Genomic DNA, 20326 nt, shown 5'->3' with positions numbered 1-20326 from the left:
CTTGATATGACATAGGTCACGGAACGCAACGTCCCAGGGCAGCCGAGACCAAGGTGTTTTCTTTCCCATTCGGCGCTCACAGTCGTACTTGTAAACGCACGATGCAGTGATCCTCGAGAGTTCGCCGATACCAAACTCGAGCTGTTGGCTCTCGGTGAGCTGCAATTCCGAGTGGAACATTTTCGAGAGCCCCCGAAGGATGTCCTGTCGTTCGGTAATCGGCTTTTTCGTGAAGAATCGGTGGTCCTTGGATTTCGGGTTGATTTGCTGGCCATGCTTTTCGGCGACTTTCTTGACATGCTCCTTGATGGCCTGCAAAGCACTCTCGAGTGTGCCGTCCTTCTTCATCCTTGAGCGCCTTTCAGCATCATCCCATGGCGCGAGCAAATCTGCGTCCCAAGTCGCTGGATACTCCGCGAACCGGTTGTCGATGATCTGGAGGCACCTCTTCTTCTCTTGATGTGCGGCTTTGACCACCTCGTCCATGATAAATCTGTCACGCCTTTTATACAGGCGCTCTCGTTCCTGATCCGTGATGACTATCTGCTCGTGTTCAGGGATAAGGAAGCCATCATCACGGTTGTGCTCGGATTCGGCGACGGTCCACTTGGGTACCCCTTTCCCTCTGAACATATTGTCGTACTTCGTGCGCGTTGTAGGATGAATCTTCTTCCCGTTCTTGTCGCTATCTAGTATGTACGCAAACCTGATCGATCATGAGTCTTCGGGCAGTCAGTCACGGTAAATGCAACTCACATGTGCGATAAGAAACGTGTTGTCTGGTGTCTCAAGCCATACAGGTAAATGGCCAGGGTGTGGCGCTTAGAAAATATGCCGACCATGTCTCTGTGGCTGTCGAGGGCGAGCAGGTATCGTTGCCAGTCTCGGATGGAGGCGGGCTCAAGCTCGGCCACGGATATGGGGTTCTTCTCGAACGCGTCCTCGAAACCGTCCGGCGGATCAGCATATCGAAGGTGCGCATTCTTGAATGGCTCCACAATCGCCGGATCCCAGGTCACAAAGCATTTATCGCCATCGTAGTCACCTCCCGCAAGGATACTGGCGAGTGAGCGATCGCCCTTGACCGAAATGACAATCTGATTGGTGTACCGGTGTAAGGCAGGCCGGTAAACGGCCTTGACCTGATATATGACGGTAAGAACGGATGATCAGATGATCAGATGATATTCTTCGCAGATTGCTCACTTTGCGGACATCGGTCGGAAGTTTGCAGGGATTTCGAGTGATCTTATAGGAGACGCATTTGTAAAGGCTGCTTCTAGGGGGGACTGACTTCATTCTGCACCTACCAGTACTTCGCCGATAATGGTATCTGTCTTTATTCCGTCCAAGCCAATGACATTGTCATGCGAGCTGCGAATGAATATCTCTCCCGGGTCGAGGGTCCCAGTTGGATCTACTCCAGACTAAGCGATGTCCAGTAATGATTGTACAGTGACATACCTGGTGTGATGAAGGCCGTGCATGACATCGGCAGTTCAATCTTGAATCGCGGTGGTTTGACAAAGTTCATCAGGATGGATCGAATGACATTGTCAAGCTTCGACGCGAGCACCCCACATGCCGGTGTGAAGCCTGAATCGAGGAGCGCCATCACCGTTTCCTCCAGCGTTGACGGACTACCACTGATCTCGTCCGGCCACCAAGCCGCCGACTGCTCATGGAAGGCCGGGTCAAAATCACCATCACCGCCGTCGTCGCCGTCGTCTTCTTCGACGTAGTCATATGAGCCCAGTCCCAGCGCACGAGCTTCGCCAGCAGCATAGCGAGCCCGGCGCTGTGAAAGCACACTTCTAGCCTTAGCAATCTGGTACCAGAGATTCCGCATAGCGTTTGGTCTGTCGAAGTCAGTGAGTGTGTTCGTGAGTTCTTGCAGCATCCTCTGAAGATGGGCAGTAATCGCTGTAGCCGGTACTCCGTTGTCTGACCAAACGATCAGAACCTCGGTAGATGCCCTTGATGGGGTACGGAGATGTCCGAGACGAAGAATGTCCAGACTTCGCCGAGACGGGTTTTCAAGCTGGGCTTCAGTGTACTTGATCTTCACTTGAGACGGTCGCAACCATGCTTGAGGTTGACTGCAAGCGTACGCCTCCGGCCCAGGATGAAGTATCAGGAGACCCTGCCAAGTACGTACATCATTTTACCGCCAACAGTTGTTCTACCAAACTCACCTTGCTCCCCGCTAATCTCATCTGCACAACAGTTGGGCACGAATCCAGGTTCAAGACCGCCTTAACGGCTTCGAACAGAGCTCGATTACCGTAGCCGCATCCATCCGTCATCACGTACTTTGCATCTGACGAACCATTTGCGGCTGGTGATACTATGAACAGTAGTCGGTTAGAATCCTGGGAGGGACAACGACTTTGGACATACTCTCATCCTCTGGCATGAATATAATGTTTGATCTTTCGAGTACGCAGGCAACAACCGAGTTGCTGAGCTTCAAGTCGAAGCGAGCACCATATTTGGCCGCATTCTAGAAGAGGATAAGCAGACGTATAGTGTTGCAAAGGATCATGGTACCTGTTTGTTGTTGAGTGAACGAGGATTGTGAGAGTCCAGGAAGTCAAAAAACGACTTTGGTCGGCAGTTGTCACCATATCGCGGAGGTGGGGAATCATAACCGAGAAGCACTTCATTGACTTCGATGAGGAAAACGCTCTCATCCTTGCGACGAAAGGCGCGAAATACGCGACCACACAGGACGAATGGTCGATGCAGAAACTCCCCTAGCTTCTTGTATTCCATGCTAGATCCGAGTCGCAGGCGAATGAAAGCTGAAGAGCCGTACTCGCGACGAAACCCGTCCGACGACGAAAGTTCGGGACGTTCGAGTTCGAACCTTGGAACGTTGGAATCTTTGCGCTTCCGGGCTCTCACCGGAAAGACGATCTTGCCTCCGTAGGGGACTTCTTGCCGTTTTCCACCTACCAAAGCATAAGGGTCCTCGCTGAGGGCAGCGTACTCGCGATCGAGCTCCGCCCACGGGCACTAACAAATGATGAGAAACCACACACGACGACTGATTGCATATGATCATACCCTTGTTGCACGTTCCTTCTCGTAAGCACTGGAGAACCTGTCCTCGATGATCGTACCCCTCAGAACTTCAAGGACTCTGGGAGCCATTTCTTCGTTCGTGCCTTGGAGCATTTCTAGTTTTGACGCAGTAATCTGCTCTGGTTTCAAAGCCCCGTTGCTGCGATAATATGCGATCATATACTGGACGCCCCAAGGGCATCGATTAATGGATCGCTGAATACGGGGCCCGATCCCACCATCCTATATGCACCAATAAGCACAACAAATGACTATCCTTCACGAAGCCCACCAGATATATAGGCCGATCTTCCGGGTTGGATCCCGTCCAAGGCGGTGGCTCATCGGCCGGTGCCGATTCATCGTCCGAACCGTCTAGTTCGGGAGTAGTAAGTGGTGTTGAATGCACGGGTGGGTTGTCCCGGCTGCATCCGCTGTCCGCAGCAGCAGTGAATACCGTTACTGAGCACCCGGCAGCGAGACAGGTGGCAATGTCGGAGGCATTAGTTAGATATCTTGATTATACACTGGAAATAGATTGATCGAGAGGGGGCTTACTGATGTCAACAAGAGGTTCTGCAGTATCGACACGGATTCGCTTTGGATTTTCGCGTTCGAGAGTGTCAGTGTTCTCGACCTTCCGTTTCCCTGAAGATATGCTGTCGGGTTCATCCCATTGAGCAAGTTCCTCGATGTCAAGACAGGAGTACAAGTCATTTTCATCCAAATCAGAGTTGTCATTCGAACCAGAGCCAACCACTTCCTCTGCTACTGTCTCCAAGCACGACTCATCTTCCCGCACACTCAAAAGCAAGCTATCTGGAAATCCGCCGTCGCCGTAATCCGTGTCCGGAGTATACGACATAGTGATGGAAAACAACCAAGATCGCAAGAAATCGCCAAAGAGACGGCGTAAGGCAACCGCGGGTCAACGCGACGCGACACGCGCGACTTCCCTTCTTCGGCTTCTCCCAGCTGGTTCTGTGTAAACGTTGACAAGTCGCAACTTGCAAGCCATCCTGAGTGATCGTACAGGAACTTGGTGATACATGGTGAGATGATGAGCAGGCCTATGCACATGAACACAGAAAGAGGGTCGCAAAATTCAACGCACTCAGCGACAGCAGAAAGTTTAAGTAATGATCTCTGCGAAACGCCATTCTTTCACTGTTTTACCGTTATGCACATGGGTGTTTGGTGAGGGACATACCCGCCTGTCCTTCGATGGAATATTAATTTGGGTTCGTGACTCAGTGTAGCTTCTCAATATTCACCACAGTCTTTGCTCGCATGTAAGTACAGAAAGTTAGTATTCATACCATCAATGCTCTACACCCTAGGCAACGAAACAAGTCTGAGCGGTCGGTCGAGCCAATCAAACATCCGTGCATCCCTTGACTCAGGGTTGCTGCTCTTTCCCCGTGAGAACTCCATGCTGCAGCTCTTCTCGCCATTCGCTTCCTCGACCATCTCGTCCCTGAGCGACGTCGCTCGCACCAATCTTCATCTGCACGACGAGACTCGGTACGACCGAGAACGCGCTCAATCTCCCTGTGAATTATGTCAGATATGCCACCGAACCCCGTTGCCGAAGCCCTCAGTCTTGCAGACGAGATGGCATATCACGCACCGCTCGACACGAGCCAGGCGATCGCTTGGTCCAGCGCGCGCGAGTAGGCGAACGGCGCGTATCGGAGGTGTGCCCATAGCCTGCGTGCACCGGTGCGGCTCAGCGCGTAGGCATGGGTGCATTTCGGGGCATGCGACGGGTGTAGCCGGTGATGCTGGTCATCGCTTGTGAAGGGGAGGGCGAAAGGTGGTTTAAGCCAACGTGAGGATCGGAAGCAAGGGGAATAAACGGGCAGCGGAGGGTTGCTGGTTTCGTTCGACCAACAGTGGCCTGTGGAGAAACGGTCGCATGAGTTCTGAGAAGGAAGCCCGGAGGGTAAAGAAATGGAGTATGAAGACACCTAGAAAGACTATATCCCACGAAGCAGGAAGCGACGGCCAGAGCATCTTGATGGTTTGGTGGATGTCGTGTTCCATGTCAACGTCATCCTCCAGTATCAGCGCCGTCATAGTCGGTCCGGGGCCAGAATTCGCCGGGTTGCGGTTAGATTGGCCAAGTGCGTCGACCAGCATTGTTGGGTGGTCAGCAGATTGGACAGCGTTCGCTACAGAGCGTATGGCAAGGAGATGCGAGTACCAGCAAGATAGTTTGCCTGGAGTCAGAAGCTTGTAATCGGGTAGTTCGGGCGTCCAAGGGATGACTGCATTGTTCTCCGTCGAACATGTCAAAGGTGCGTACTTGCCCGTGGTCGTGTTCAGCCTCGGTTCACGTATGTGTTTGCGCTTTATTGTTGTATCTTCCGGAGATTGACGAATGGAACCATCAGAAACCCATAGGTCTGCTCCATCGAGGCCAAGGGGTGCAAGTCCGCGAGCTACGTCGTCCGCGTCTTTGGGCCAGGCGAAGGTAGAACCGTTGCGTTGCGTTATTACGCGCTGATCCATAATGCGGTCAAGCATAGACTCCGTTGCGAATGGGTCCAGCTCCACCGCATCGAGATACTCGAAGGTGAAATCCAAAGCAACGCTGAGGCGCTCTATTTGCTGCCGCCGGTCCGGGCGTCGGGGGAGTGAGACAACGTAGATCTTGTCAGCGAATCCGAGAAGTTTTGAAGGACCGGTTTCGCTCGTTCGGGTCGAGAAGGAGGGCGGCAGGCAACAGCTCACTGTGTCTCCGCAGTTACACATGATCGCGGTGACCTCATAGCAAAAGGCTAGAAAGGACAAGCCGCCGAGCAGGCACAACGCTTTGATGTACAGATTCCGCCGTGGAAAAAGGGGTGAAGTTGATGTCCCTGAGTCGATGCGCATCATGGCGTCTTACAAGGGATGGGGTCGATGGGGTTGGGAAGAAAAGCGAATCCAAGCCAACCCTAACCTTGACGACAGGGCACTCGGCTGCAGGAGCAAACGTCGAATATGAAGTGATAAGGTACATATAGGATAATAAGATAGGTCTTCCAGAAAATACCAAACACTACCGCACATCTCCTGGACAGGCTGGTATGGCAATAAGAGAACGCATACGAAAGTGCGATGTTCCGGATGGAGCCAGAGACGTCGGACCATGTAGGACACTGTCGCAGTATGAACGATGCTGGGTGCCCTTCAATTGAAGGTGCTACTTACTGTAGTAAATCATGTGTAATCATGCAACGATTTATGTACTTTTGGAAAGTCGGACGTACTGGTTGACGGGGTAATATTCGCTCTATGCTAGTGGGACAGGCATTGTTGATCATCTCAGTCGTATTCAGGGTCGATCCAACGCCTGGGGCCGAGATTCGTGACAGGTTCACTCAATCTTCGCCTGATCAATGAGCATTTCAGGAACATTTCGCAATATTTCTGGTTGGGGTGCGTGCATCGCCTTCCAAGAGCCGGGTTTTTAAATGCGGCTTCCAATGTTTCCGGCGTGCTGGGTGGTGATGATTGCAAGGCTCGCGGAACCCTGCATTTGATCGCAGGCGACGCGTCGCTGGAGGCATCGGGTTTTATAACGATGGTCAGCCGTCCGCTACGATGGCTTCAGTTGGTTGACAGCGGCAACGGGGAGATTGTGGGTAGCATACTTGGTTTGAGGCGTCGTATCGCGATCTTCACCCCTTCGAGGTGGTGAGCTCACTTCAGGACGATGTCGGTCTCGGGTTTCTTGGACATTTGCGCGTCGCCATAGGTCCCTGGATAGCGGAATCTCGAAAGAGTCGGACAGAGGTTCTACGACCGCCCCTGTCGGTGATGGCAAGGACGCATCGGACCACGAAGGCGTCTTCGTGATCTGACTCAAGGGTCCATCGTCGTCGTCCATTGGCGATTCCGGTTCCTGGACGTCCTCAGGAAGACGATCCCCTCGCCACACCATGCGCATCCGGTTTGCCCAATCCGGAGCTCGCTGGAAGCGCAACGTAGGCTTTGGTCGTATGGGTGAAGGCTCGCCAGGTGCGCGACTGGTAAAATCGGCCACCAGGTTACTACAAGCGCGGAAACGGTTGTGAGCTGAGTCTACCAAAGAGTCGTGACTTGAGGACCCACGTATTGAGTTGCGAATTCTGTGATCGTGGTACGTCCCGTACCGCTGCTGCTTTATCGAACATAGCATGCATAATATGCCAAGCGCGAACGGCATTGGGACGCCTCCAAGGTTCTGATCTCCAGCAACTCTCGATGAGCTCCCACATATCATCAGAGATTGCATTTCCTGCGCATTCATCCAACCCAGGACGTTGTTGCATGACGCCGCATATGACCTTTCCGATGACGGCAGCATCATTCTGGACGGACCAGAAGGGGACCTTCAACGTATACGCCTGCCTCTGAAGATAAGCTCCTGTATATTTCACCAATCCATAGAACATACCTCGATGCACACACAGCCGAAGGCGTAAACGTCACTAGGTGGGCCGGACGAGTGTGATTCTCCTTTCAGAAGCTCAGGTGAGGTCCATCGGGCATTCGTATGCCTGTGACTTGATGTAGCCAAGGACACTGCAATAAGGCGAGACAGTCCAAAGTCTGCGAGACAGGCTTCTCCACTCTCGTTGATCAATATATTGGCCTGTGTAAACAGAACATTCAATGATGAGATGAAGAGCGACTCGGCGCACGCACAGCTCTCAGATCTCCGTGCACAATCCCTTGCTCGTGCAGATATGCAAGCCCTTCCACTGCTTGTTTTAACTAATCGATATGATAGATCAGAGAGCAATCCTGGTGAATGAACGATCTGCTCACTAAGCGATTGATGACAGTACTGGTCGCAGCATTGCTCTTGATATATTCTACCAGATTACCGTGCTTCATCCAAGGCGAGACTAGTGCATAATGCGGCGCAAAAGTATGAGCGTCGATTCCCAGAAACGGAAGGACATGGGAGTGTTGCAGCTGGCGCCATATCGCTGCCTCGTGTCCCAGTGCCTAAATCGGTGTCAACGGGACCAGATATCAAAGACCAAACCACGTACCTGATGGATGGCGTTCCTGTCCGCATCATGCATGAAAGTACGAAGACGTTTGAGAGCGACCATTTTGCCCTTGTACGATCCTTGGAAAATATCCGCGTTGCCGCCACCGCCGAACGCATACATCTTGTTTTCGCATTCAATATCCTCCACGAAAAGAGCGCAGGGAAGAACTTGGCAGGTCCTCATCACTTTGATCATTATCCTCACTGCACGTCGTCGGTAGTCGCGGACAGTGCAGTTCGGAGGTAAAGAATGAGTTTCGAGCTTAGATTGGTCAAGGAGCTGAGCCGAGATGTGCGTCAGCGAGCCGACCAAGCGAACAATGATCAGAGTTTATCTTACATCTTGAAGATGGTTCAGGATGCTAAGAGCGGCATGGCAAGAGAGAGTCGCGGAGGATCCTTTGATCATCTTGGATACAGATTGCCCGCGCATGTTTCTCATAATGGCAAGTTCACCTTCCGAAAGGGCTAGAGAAATATAACGGGGTCAGCACGACGCGCTACGATAGCAAGGGTCATTTTAATGGCAAGCATCATCGCGATTGAGCACAGGATTTCAAGCTTACGTATGGAAATATCGTCTGAGTTAGTACTGTCTTCAATCGAAGGTTTATCGCCTTCCTGGTCCATGATCGGTGACGGTTGGTCGGTGAAGGGAGAGACGTCCGGGAGATCTGAAGAAAGGCAGAGACGCGGTTTTATCTGAGCTAGTCCTCGAGGATGCGTCGCGGATCAAGCCTACTATTACATCGGAGGGATCAGGGTCCGAGAGATGAAATGTGACTCGCCTTAGCCTTGAGCCTATTGAAGCTACACCTCTGACACCCATGAGTCCGCTACTGCGGAGAAGTTACCGTCAGCGCCGTGTGGATAGCACGATGGAGTGGGCGCAGTGACGTACAAAGGAGTGCGTGTTCAGTCGATGCGAAATGGCGGGCCCGAGAGCAGGGCCGGGCCTGTCAATAGATCGGTCACGACAACGTGGTGGACGGGCAGTTTGCGCGCACATGCTGCGTAGACGGCATAGCATACTGACGATAAGATACGTAGTAGCTGAAGCGCTGGCACCAGCAATACGGTATCGTGGAGCAACTGATGCCAATGGGATGTTAGTCCAAATGGCAGGGAACCGGCTAGGACACGTAAGGAGCCAGATCAACGGATCACATTCGACAGGCTAAACAACGCCGACCATGGCCGACGTATGTGTTATCATAAAGAAATTCGTAGCAGCTCGTGAATTCATGAGATGGCAGTAGCATGAATATTGGAAAAAGCGAGGATTGTTCGGCCTTGGTCGACGTCACTGCCAACAGCAAACAGGTTGTTTGGCGAGAGCCTCCGATCCAAACAATGGCACTGCCACTCACTGCCATCCAGCCTGCGCCGAGCGGCACGACGTCATGACTCACGAGCCATAGCTCGTTCCCGCTCCATACCTATTCTTGGGATTGCTTACTTGCCACAACAGAATGGTCGAGCCACTACTCAAGCTTGGAAAGCTCCTAGGCCCGCTTCCTAAGCATCAACAATGTCCGTCCTGCGACGAGTCGCGTCCGACCATGCAGAGACATGCCATCCCGCCGACGAATACGAGCGGAACTACCCGCCCTCCGCCCCGATGACACGCTCAGCAACGCCGATATCTGAGGCGCCCGATCACGAAGAAGACGACCGGAGCGGCATCCGCAACTCAATGGGTACGGAGGCGACCGACGAGCGTACGCTCACCGGAGAGAATCCGAAGACGGGGGAGGCCGCCGACGCAGAGAAAGCCCTACGAAGGCGCGGACCGCGAGATGGACTGCCACAGGAGAAGGAGGCGAGGCATCGTGTACCACCTGAAGAAAGGGATTGGCAGAATGACATTGTTACGTGAGTGTTGCAGCACGTTTCCGCGTGTTACTCGTGCTGATGCAATTTATCCGTCTAGGTTCGACTCGAAGACAGATTCAGAGAACCCCAAAAACGTACGCAAAAAATTGGAACATCAGCCATCAGCGCAAACTCATGAGGATCATAGTGGTCATTTCGACGAAAGGTGCTCATCACTATGCTATATGGTCTTACGACCATGTGTTCGACGTTCGCGAGTAGTGTATTCAGTCCGGCCACCGAGTTAATTAGCCAGCAATATGGTACGTTCAGCATGACCGGTCATATAGATGCGCCTTGATTGGACAGCGTCTGCAGGCATTTCCACCGAAGTTGCTATCTTGGGTCTCGCTCTCTTCATCGCGGGTTATGTCCCGGGCCCGATCATATTTGCTCCGATATCAGAGGTATGCCCGATTCTCAGACTCATAGAATGGTTGGCCCCTGATCTGCGCTTACAGCTCTATGGCCGCAAAATCAGCGTTCTCGCCCCGATGATTATCTTCATCTGCTTCACCGCTGGCACCGCCACGGCCGAGAACCTTCAGACGATCTTCATCACTCGCTTCTTCGCGGGTGTCATGGCTTCGTCGCCTGTCGCGACCGTCGGTGGCGGCCTTGCGGACATGTTCGACCAGAAAGAAAGAGGGACGGCAGTGGTATTTTACTCGCTCGCCGTCGTTGCTGGACCTACGCTTGGCCCCATCATTGGTGCGCTCTTTGTCCATTAGTAAGGCCACTAGTTTGACGATCACCTACAGGTGGCGCCGTTTCGCAGTCGAGTCTCGGCTGGCGGTGGACGGAATACCTATCTCTGATTCTCACCAGCGCCGTAGTTCTGGCAGATGTCTTCTTTCTCCCCGAGACATTTGCACCAGTGCTGCTCACGCGCAAGGCACGACGCTTGAGACTGAAGACTGGCCGATGGGCACTGCATTCCCGTCAAGAAATGCAGGAGTACACCTTAAGAAGCTTCATGGAGAAGAACCTGTTGAGGCCGCTCAGGATGCTCGCCACTGAGCCGATGGTTTTGTAAGCCAGTGAGCTCGCATCGGCGGCTGGGCGATACTGATAGATCCTGTAGCTTGACTACAATATACAATTCCTTTGCCTGTGGGTGGTGTAGTAACATCACCTTGACTTTGCTGATTATGCTTTGTACTAGACGGTATCCTGTATCTTCTGTTTGCCGCTGTCCCGATGTGAGTGGTCATCATATCCTTCCAGACTAGCTACGCCTGACCACTTACCGTTAGAATCTACGAAGAGAATCGCGGGTGGAGCACTCTCGTCGGCTCTCTTCCCTTCCTCGGTGTTCTGGTCGGGACAATACTAGCCGCAGCCATCAATATCTCATACTCGCGGTACCGCTTCGCACCCCTGGTAGAGAAACATGGGAGGGTTGACCCCGAGCATCGACTGCCGCCTATGATGATCGGTTCGTGTATCTTTGCAGCACACAAGAGAGGATAGCTGAGCAAAAAATGTGTGGCATAGGTGCCGTCACGTTCCCGATTGGATTCTTCCTGCTGGGATGGACGAGCAGCCCGAGCATCCACTGGTTCCCGGGTGTGCTCGGGCTGATGTTCATCGGCATGAGCTTTTTGCTCATCTTCCAAGCCGGTATAAACTACCTCATTGATGCCTACACCAAATACAGGTATGGACAATGCCTCGCATCTCTGCGATTTGGACCAGGCTCATCTTGTTGCTCTAGTGCTTCCGCCGTAGCAGCGAATACGTTCATGCGAAGCTTCTTCGCAGCGGGTACCTGCATAATGTATGCAACCGGTCAACGAAGACACTGATCACTTCATGCCGTAGGCCTACCACTTGTCGCACAACCCTTGTTCCACAATCTCGGTATTGATTGGGCGTGTACTCTTCTGTACGTTACGTCCGGCCTGTATTAGCAAAGGTCAACATGCTGACCCTGTTCCCCTATCGGCCCTTCCTAGTGGGTGCGTAAGCGTGCTCCTCGCAGTCGTTCCATTCTTGTTTTACGCCTTCGGCAAGCGGTTACGCACCAGGTCAAGAATGGCTGCTGATGACCTATAAATTGGGACGTATAATCAAAGCCATGCCCCTTGCACCCGTATCGTATTTCCGTATTCATATGTAGTAGTCCGTACATTCCTCGCAAGGTGCAGTTGGTCGTGATACCCCAGAAAGGTTCACACGATACCGCGACGTTCGGACGCCGAGTGGTGAGCGAGATTAGCGCTCGGCTCGCATCGCTTCAACACCGTCCTCCACGAATTGTGTTCTCTTACGAGAGACCGCGGCGCACGACTGAAGGCTACACCTGAGCCCAATGGACACCCCTAGCAACACACCGCTCAGTGCCACCGCAGCTGCCTACCCCAACCACCCGCTCCCGTTTTCGAAGGTGTTCTCCAATCATATACTCTTTGAAGCTGTATTCTCGCAAGCCAGCACGATGGCGATCATCCGGTTCCAATGTACATGTCGATTAGCACACTCAGCAGTGCACGACTACCTATCACGAGCTTGCAACATCGATAAACACCTGTCTCGTTTTTCGGCAAAACGAAAGCCTTCCGTACCTTGCAAGCCCAAACCGGGACTGTAATCTCCGGATCACTCGCGCTGAAACTCTTTCCGAGCACGACATATCCCGATTCCGACCTTGATCTTTACGTGGGTTCTTACTACCGCAATTGTCGCAACTCTTCTTATGCAACTTAAATCAAGGCTTATCCGTTCAATGCACGGACTGTTGGCCGCTGGCTAATAGCCGCTGAAGGCTATAAATTCATTCCCAACAAATAAGAAACTGCTACCTTCGAGCAACTAACTGACGGGCACGGGATACTCTACGAATCACTGCCGGGAGACAAAATATATCCGTTCTTTGGCATCAAAACTGGTTTTGCGTTTGAAAAACGCGACGCTCGGACGAGGAAAACACTCCGCGTGCAGATCATCGCAGCCGAGTTCTCTCCCCTGAATGCATTCTAGGCAAGTAATTATTATAGACCGGTGATTGCTTTACGAGGCCACAGTTGCTCATGTTTTCCTCAAATCTTCGTAGGATTTCATTCTAATAAGTCGTTCGATCGGGTGAGTCTTGCACTGCGCTAACGATTCATCGTAGCATGGGTTATGAACATCATCACGTATCACGCTGCATACAGCTTATACCCTCGAGCAACTCTCGAGGAAGGCATTGCGTTAGCTTTCAAAACACGAGGTGGAGAGGCGTCTCTAGCAAAGTACTCGTCCCGGGGGTTCAAGATAGAATGTCGCCCTCGACCTGAACCTCGATTCCGGTCGATTTTGACGCGAGAAGACGTGACGTTGACCGCACAAAAGGTCTGGATCGAGACTACGTCAGGCTATGGGCGACTACTCCGCACGAGCCTTCAATATTGACAAGCACCTGTCACGCTTCTTCGAAAATCTTCGAGAGTTTCGTAGCTTGCAAGCGCAAACAACAACCGTGATCTCCGGGTTAATACCATTGCAGTTCTTCCTGCGAGTGTTGTAGCCCGATTCAGACCTCGATTTATATGTAAGGTCGTCACGCTTCGTGTGCAATGCACTTTCTCATTGAAGCCTGATGATAGGTATATCCCTCAGGCAAGGAGCGTCGGATACTGGCTGCTTGATGCCGAAGGCTATGAATTCGTGCCGGAACGCAACCAGGAAACTTTGTTTGAGCACGCGAGCGATGGCAGTGGGCAGCTTTATCAAGCTCTACCTACGCATGAGCATTACCCGTTCTACGATGTCAAGACCGTTTTCTCTTTTGAAAAGTGTCTTCCTTCTACAGGAAAAGTAGCCCAGGTACAGCTCATTGTTGCCGAGTTTTCCCCGTTCGAATGCATACTAGGTGAGGACGACCGATCCGTGAACAAGGAGCTATCAATGATGTTTGATTGTGCGCCTCACGGCGTTCCATTTCAATAATAACGTTCTTGTCGCCGGTGATGAACGATTTTCTGACATTCCACCATAGCTTGTGTCATGAACATTATCACGTACAATGCTGCATACAGTCTCTAAAATTCCCTAGAGAATGTCTGATCAGCACATAAACCTTCTTGTACACGCCCTACATCACGACAATTCACGGCCGCGCAGGTGAATAACTGAACACTTGTACTCGCTGAACTCAAAAGGTGAGACGACATGCACATTATACGCTACGACATCACCATCAAACTATTCCAACATCTATGCACCAAAAATGGCAATTCCTACCACGAATCAAACCCGAGTCTTCCCCTTGGTCTTGACAGGCAACTTGGGTTTAGTCACCTTGACAGGGGCGACTTTCTTCGCGGGGGCGGCGACTTTCGCAGGTGCAGCAGGCTTCGCGGGGGCGGCGGGGGCGGCGGTCTTCGCAGGTGCAGCAGGCTTCGCAGGAGCTCCAGCTTTGCCCGGTGTAGCGGTAGTTGACTGTAGGAAAAGGTGGTTAAATCTGATTGCCGCAAAAAAAAAAAAACGGAGCGCAGTCATCATTACTCACAGTGGCACACGGCTTGGCGGCCGTTGCGGCACGCTTGATCCATCCGGCGCGGACAAACCTCTCGCGGATCTCATCAAGGAGACCATTACGCCTGGTCTTCGTGCACTTGGCGATCGTAGACGCGGTTTGGTCGACGAAGGGGTCACCGGCGGCGGGAGCAGGTGTCAACGTTGCCTTCACCTTCTTAGTGCTAAAACGACCGTTCAGCGAACTAGCCATGATCAAGACACTTGAACTGACTTGGCAATGACGCTTGCCACCTTGGCATCAAAGCGAGTTTGGAACCCGGTGGGAAACCCAGCACCAGCGCCAACTGCCTGCGTCATCGCTTGATCGACGCTCGTTGCTGCATGCGTCCCTGGGTTGACGTTTTTAGCACCATTGGCCTGCAGGAGGGTCAAGTAGCTGATCAGGCCATCCTACAGACACAGATCAACATCAATTGCATTCGATTTGTTTCATGACACCTTACGGCTGCTTTTTGTGTGGTGTCCACGAAGCTCTTTCCGCCGAAGGCAACTCCCTTGGCGTTGTTGACCGTGCTTTCGACGAAAACGAGGTTAGGGGAGGCGTTGATGGCATCTTTGAAAGCCGTGAACGCGGGTGTGGCAGTGTCCGTCGCCGTCTTGAACTTGGCGCAGACACCAGGCGCTGCATCCACCTCGGCCGCAATAAACTGCAGTTCGACAATACTGAGAGAGGATCTCAGTCGACATTCGGACTTTCAAACGGAAATGCGCTCACTGGTCTATGCGAGTCGTAATTCCGATATCTTTTTATCAGCCATGTTCTCTCAGTGATACGGTAAACCTACCGCATTGGACACTACCGACGTTACCCTGCACAGAGAGTGTTAGACGTCGCAGTCAGATCAGAGGCAAACATAGAAGAAGATGAATTCTTACGGAAACTAAGGAAACCGTGCCATCTGTCCCGCTTGAAGGGTTGGTGAACTTGAAGGATTGGTTTGGGCACGACAATTTCGCCTGACGGATACCCAACTTGCCGCCGCAGACGCAGGGAGACGGTTGACCATCCGGACAGACAGCATCACGAGCTTGGAGGCGATTGAACGGCGCCGCGATGGCAGTAGCAGCAAGAATAAGCGAGATAGTCGCGGATGAAAATGCAGCAGCGATCATCGTGAGGGAGCGAGTATTATATACGAATAATAAGGCGAAGTAAAAAGCAGCTAGAAGGATGAAGACCAAGAGAACAAGAAAAGGCGCCGGGCAAAGAAATCAGTGTCGTTTGCTTGCTGGTTTTATGCCCTGCACGAGCCCTGTAATCCTGACATGGAATATCCAAATGATGTTCGGGTTTGAGGGGCAGCATCCGATGATCAAGGTGGCATCAAGTGGTATTCTGGTCCAGAGAAAGACAGAATATGCAGACATCGTACGGCGCCCCGCTCGTCTGAAACGGGGATACACGCCGTATCTGACAGAGCCTCGACGTACAAGGAAAGCGGTTCGGACGGAACAGTTTGCTGAGACGCATTGCGCAGGAAACCGGCGGAAAAATAGACCACCGATAGTCATGCCAAGAGCGCTGGTGTCTTACTTTGGACCAAGTTCAGCCAAACATCAGGGTTTAGAGGTACCGTGGGTCTCCGTCCCGGAAGGATCACAGAACGAACAGGATGTTCAGATTAGCCAGTCAAAACTGCATCTAGACAGTGACACAATGCCGATGCAGTAGCAGGTATGTTGTGATGGTGGAACGAAAGCAAACAGCGAGGGACATGAGGCGGGAGAACCTACCGAGACCTACCGGCGACGGACAGCCACCAGGCAGTAAAACGAACGAACGTTAATGAGCAGTCTTGGTTTCGACGACCATCATGCATAGCCTACGTACAGCCATTCATCCGACGTCGCCGGCATCTAGTTTGATACCACGGGGGGCTTTCTATCATACGGCATGAAAACTTGAGAAAGGGAGGAAGAACCTTGGCAGTCGTCCAACCTTTCCTCCCGCCATACCATGGGCATTTTCGAACTGTACTGCGCCTTCTGGTACTGTCAATCCGTATCGACGGACCAGAACAAGAACTGACAGAAAGCTTAGCGCCGGTCCTCTCTGCGATGCACGCGAAGCGTGGCGAAGGTACCTCCTTGACGATAATACCTCCGCTGCGGACTGGCCTCCGGCGGACGGAAAATGGCGGAATCCCCCAGGGTATCCGGTACCCTCGGCGTCGATAGATGACATACTCTCCATCTCTGCCGAAGATGGCGCATATTGGAAGGACTGGGTATGCGTCAGCCCTCGGTGGAAGGAGGACTGGGTTTCACCACCGTGGTAACCAAGGACCTACCGAGTGACTGCGAACATTCTAACGTTCAGCAGCACGCAGGGTGACTCCGGAACGATCTACATCAACGGTAGCAGCGACTGGCAAGACCAACCGGGTCGTTACGTCCGCATTCACCGAGGTTGTCTTTCTTTCCTTTGCCGACGCGTCAACATCACGCCTCGTCAGCTATGGGAGTCACTCTACGAAACCGGCTCGGACTATCTGCAATACGGAGAGGCCGGTCAAGGCCTCCTGTATTGTCTCAAGTACTACGACATGGAGGGCCGGAATGGTCAGGAGTTCGGATACGCCATCGCGAGACAGACCGCCAAGGAAGACGACCCCGAGACGGTCGACCGATGGGACGATCCGGACACTATGGAAGATACAGCTTGGTTGCTGAGCCGGCCAATGGTACTTCCTATCCCCGAGGCGCTCGATGTTTGCCCGCCGGCAACGTCGCCCGCAGAGATCAACCAGCGCGCTCCATGGTCGAAGGTCTTCGGCGTTCCCGAACTTTTCAACGCCATCCTCTCTGCTGTCGTCGATCTCCCCCTCTCCGTCGTGGCTGAAGAACTCCTAGAGGACGCCACCGTCTTTGACCCTCCATCTCTCGTGTCCGCTACAGGGACTACTCTGGCTCTTTGCGAGGTCAATCATTTCTTTCACGACGCGATCATACGACATCGCCAGGGGCTCTTCTTACGGCTTGCGTGGCAATACGGATGGGTGCTACCATCTACGCCCATGGAATGGGAGGCGTGGAAAGATGGCTTGAACGCCATCGATCTGCGGTTGGACCAGTCGTATGACTGGAGATCATACCTGCTCATGTTTCTCCGCAAGGAAGATCGGCATGTGAAGAACCGATGGCGCATGCATCGCATGTCCCTGCAATATGCACGAGGACGTGCTCGTCCGGCCACAGAGAGCACTCCGGCTTGGAGATGGAACGTAGGAGAACTGGGCATACGAGGCTGTCTCAGTCCACCTCAGAGGTGGTCATGGGAGTAGCTTGATGGTGTACGTCAGCGTACGTTAGGCGCTGTCCGTTGTTGGTCTTCGCATCCAAGCCGAATTGATCGCAGGTGGCTCCTGTATTCGTACATCATATTCTAGTAACATTGGCGTTGCAAAGTTGCACGCATCGATATGAAAGAAGGAAGTGGGTTATCCGTAAGGCGGCTGCGGTAGAGATATGAAATTGCCTTGCTCGTCCCTGAACCCTTCATACTCAGTGGGATAGAACTGCAGATCGTTGGGATACAGTTGCCCATGCGGTGCGTACACGACTTTGTCGTCGGCAGTCAGATGGTCACCTCGCCTGTTCCAGAATCCCTTCCGCGTCGTGGTAGGCCTGCTGCTCGTTGCGTTTCTGATCAGTGGCGGTGGAACAACAACAATAGGCTGTGGGCTTTCAGCCCGTCTTGAAGGGGGCTTCAGCGAGGTCTCCGAAGGAATGACGTACTCCGCCACCTCGTTCGGATACGACGGATAGGTGGTAGTCTCAAGCATATCTGTGGCAAGCCGTGCCATTGCAGTCACAGGGCCGGGGGGAGGTATAACTATGATCTCGGCTACCCGGAGGAAAATCAGTCCTGGTTTAGCCTCACCTCGACAGGACTTACCACGGTGACCGCCGAGTGAGAGTGGTAGGGGGGCATCTGAACGAAGGCCGTTCTGAAAGTGCCAAGTTGGTATTTCGGGTTCAAAACCGGGGAGAGCGATCAAATCCACAGGCAGCGGCGGGATGACAGGGCCTTCTTCGTTCGATTTCCGCCTCTGGCGAGGTTCGCTGCCCACGTGAAGGCGCGGCGCAGATGTAGGGCGTGATGTTGTTCGCTGTGCTCCTGGTGGTGGCACCACTATAATCCTCTGGCGATGTTCGCTGCCCACGTGAAGGCGCGGCGCAGATGTAGGGCGTGATGTTGTCCGCTGTGCTCCTGGTGGTGGCACCACTATAATCGGCGCTTCTCGGCCATCCAGCGAGCTGTCCGGCGTTGGACTCGAGTCGGTGGAGCTTTGAGGCGGCGACGGCTGGATGACTACGGGCTCCGAACGGATAACCATGGCACTTTCGCGCCGCGGACCTAGGTTTTCCGACACCGGGTCGGGCACGAAAGGGTTGCTGTAAGACTTCACGAATTGCTCCTGACCGTCCACCCATTTCCGTAGGCTATCCCGTTTCCAGGCCCGGATATTTCGTTCTTCTCCGGCAGGGACGGACACATTGACGCCTTCCTGAACTTGTTCTGATATTCCGGAATCCGAGCGGGATACAGCCACGAAAGGATTTGTGTAGAATGACAACTCGTCCTCTTGATGTGTCACCCATCGAGACGTGCGTAGGCGCCCTCTTGGTCTGGTTGGTTCAGAAACCTGGAAATCTCGTCGCTTTCCCATGGATGCTCCAGTCGAGGAGAGTGGCGAGTGTGAATACTCCGACTCCGACTTGGACTCGATCTCCTCGTTGCTCTCTTGATGGTATTGCCAGTGTCGCTCTGCATATCTCCGTCAGCATCATAGTCCATAGACGCGGAAAAGAGGCCATGGAGTGTCATATACGGGAAGGGTCACAATACCATCACTTACCGCGTACCAAAGTATCCCTAATCATGGATCCCGAACGCCTTGCGCTCGGCCGTCTGCTGGGATCACTCGACCAGCATCCGGTCATGAGCGACCATAGCTCGTCCGAAAGTTCCTTTCCACTACATTCATCCTTGGTCGGCCTTCTCACCACGTGGCCTTGCAGAATCTTGTTCAGGACCACTGCCTCGCTTCGAACGTCCCAAAACGGAGGTTTGAGCGTATATGCCTGTTGATAGTTATAAGAGAGCTCGTTGAGCACCATGGCAACGCAAGAAAAACAAATATGAACACCTCAAGGCAAACATATCCAAAGGAGTATACATCGCTGGGAGGATCGGGGGCATCAACCTCTTCTTTCAAGAGCTCGGGTGCCGTCCAGCGCGTAGAAGCACGTCCTAGGGTGGTCGTGGCTGTCAGCGTTGCGGTAGGCGCCACTCGCGTCAATCCAAAGTCGGACAAACAAGCTTGTCCGGCATCGGTGATGAGTATATTCGCCTGAAACGTCGTTGGGTAAGCGATGGCATATAATCAAGGCAGACGATACCGACAGCTCGCAAATCACCGTGTACTATCTCTTGCGAGTGGAGATATGACAGTCCGTCCGAGGTCTGCACCAGCTGGAACGTAGCGATGTAAGCTAGATGTCCTGCAATTATGACCGCCATGTGACGTACGAGGAGGTTGACGTCGCCTGAGCTCAACTTTACGCGCGCAACGTAGTCCACCAGGTTGCCGTTTTTCATCCAGGGCGATACGAGAGCATAATGCGGGGAGAAAGTGGTTTCGTCCACGCCGAGAAACGGCAATACGTTCGGGTGGTCCAGCTGCCGCCAAAGCGCAGCCTCTCGTCCGACCATCTGCGAAGCGCATATAAGCACGCAACATCGTCAAACATGACGAAGGTCAAAACGAACGTACCCTGTTGACGGCATTACGCTCGGAATCGCGCATGAATGTCCTGAGACGT

At 52.9% G+C, this 20326-nt stretch overlaps 7 protein-coding genes across 7 annotated transcripts; 2 read left to right on the top strand and 5 right to left on the bottom strand.

The window, feature by feature from the left end:
• Nucleotides 1-76: 76 nt before the first annotated feature.
• Nucleotides 77-3931, bottom strand: PUNSTDRAFT_44349 (uncharacterized protein; the record flags this gene model as incomplete). Its single annotated transcript, XM_007383449.1, has 11 exons — nt 77-87; nt 132-706; nt 757-1142; nt 1311-1417; nt 1465-2143; nt 2196-2347; nt 2401-2503; nt 2551-3018; nt 3070-3309; nt 3359-3528; nt 3625-3931. 11 exons carry the CDS (start codon nt 3929-3931, stop codon nt 77-79), a joined length of 3198 nt encoding a protein of 1065 aa, XP_007383511.1.
• Nucleotides 3932-4465: 534 nt separating this feature from the next.
• On the bottom strand, nt 4466-5823 carry PUNSTDRAFT_67499 (uncharacterized protein; the record flags this gene model as incomplete). Its single annotated transcript, XM_007383448.1, has 5 exons — nt 4466-4617; nt 4697-4966; nt 5037-5124; nt 5203-5418; nt 5467-5823. 5 exons carry the CDS (start codon nt 5821-5823, stop codon nt 4466-4468), a joined length of 1083 nt encoding a protein of 360 aa, XP_007383510.1.
• An 829-nt stretch (nt 5824-6652) lies between these two features.
• Nucleotides 6653-8219, bottom strand: PUNSTDRAFT_133987 (kinase-like protein; the record flags this gene model as incomplete). Its single annotated transcript, XM_007383447.1, has 6 exons — nt 6653-7106; nt 7168-7442; nt 7493-7690; nt 7744-7812; nt 7867-8049; nt 8097-8219. The coding sequence occupies 6 exons, from the start codon at nt 8217-8219 to the stop codon at nt 6653-6655; spliced, it is 1302 nt and encodes a 433-aa protein (XP_007383509.1).
• An 808-nt stretch (nt 8220-9027) lies between these two features.
• PUNSTDRAFT_120378 (MFS general substrate transporter) lies at nt 9028-12031 on the top strand (the record flags this gene model as incomplete). The annotated part of the gene is made up of 13 exons (XM_007383446.1): nt 9028-9176; nt 10032-10068; nt 10122-10236; nt 10292-10380; nt 10435-10684; nt 10735-11005; nt 11058-11086; nt 11139-11175; nt 11230-11411; nt 11471-11633; nt 11691-11740; nt 11798-11861; nt 11932-12031. The coding sequence occupies 13 exons, from the start codon at nt 9028-9030 to the stop codon at nt 12029-12031; spliced, it is 1536 nt and encodes a 511-aa protein (XP_007383508.1).
• Nucleotides 12032-14206: 2175 nt separating this feature from the next.
• PUNSTDRAFT_44345 (uncharacterized protein) lies at nt 14207-15610 on the bottom strand (the record flags this gene model as incomplete). Its single annotated transcript, XM_007383445.1, has 7 exons — nt 14207-14398; nt 14469-14658; nt 14709-14887; nt 14941-15160; nt 15213-15240; nt 15283-15307; nt 15374-15610. The coding sequence occupies 7 exons, from the start codon at nt 15608-15610 to the stop codon at nt 14207-14209; spliced, it is 1071 nt and encodes a 356-aa protein (XP_007383507.1).
• Nucleotides 15611-16454: 844 nt separating this feature from the next.
• PUNSTDRAFT_143517 (uncharacterized protein) lies at nt 16455-17922 on the top strand (the record flags this gene model as incomplete). The annotated part of the gene is made up of 3 exons (XM_007383444.1): nt 16455-16486; nt 16539-16772; nt 16821-17922. 3 exons carry the CDS (start codon nt 16455-16457, stop codon nt 17779-17781), a joined length of 1227 nt encoding a protein of 408 aa, XP_007383506.1. The 3' UTR covers nt 17782-17922.
• A 1429-nt stretch (nt 17923-19351) lies between these two features.
• Nucleotides 19352-20216, bottom strand: PUNSTDRAFT_67987 (kinase-like protein; the record flags this gene model as incomplete). Its single annotated transcript, XM_007383443.1, has 3 exons — nt 19352-19585; nt 19651-19854; nt 19908-20216. 3 exons carry the CDS (start codon nt 20214-20216, stop codon nt 19352-19354), a joined length of 747 nt encoding a protein of 248 aa, XP_007383505.1.
• Between the last annotated feature and the right edge of the window lie 110 nt (nt 20217-20326).

The sequence above is a fragment of the Punctularia strigosozonata genome (genome assembly GCF_000264995.1).
Source record: "Punctularia strigosozonata HHB-11173 SS5 unplaced genomic scaffold PUNSTscaffold_6, whole genome shotgun sequence".
NCBI lineage: Eukaryota > Fungi > Basidiomycota > Agaricomycetes > Corticiales > Punctulariaceae > Punctularia > Punctularia strigosozonata.
This window is presented reverse-complemented; position numbering and strand designations above follow the sequence as displayed.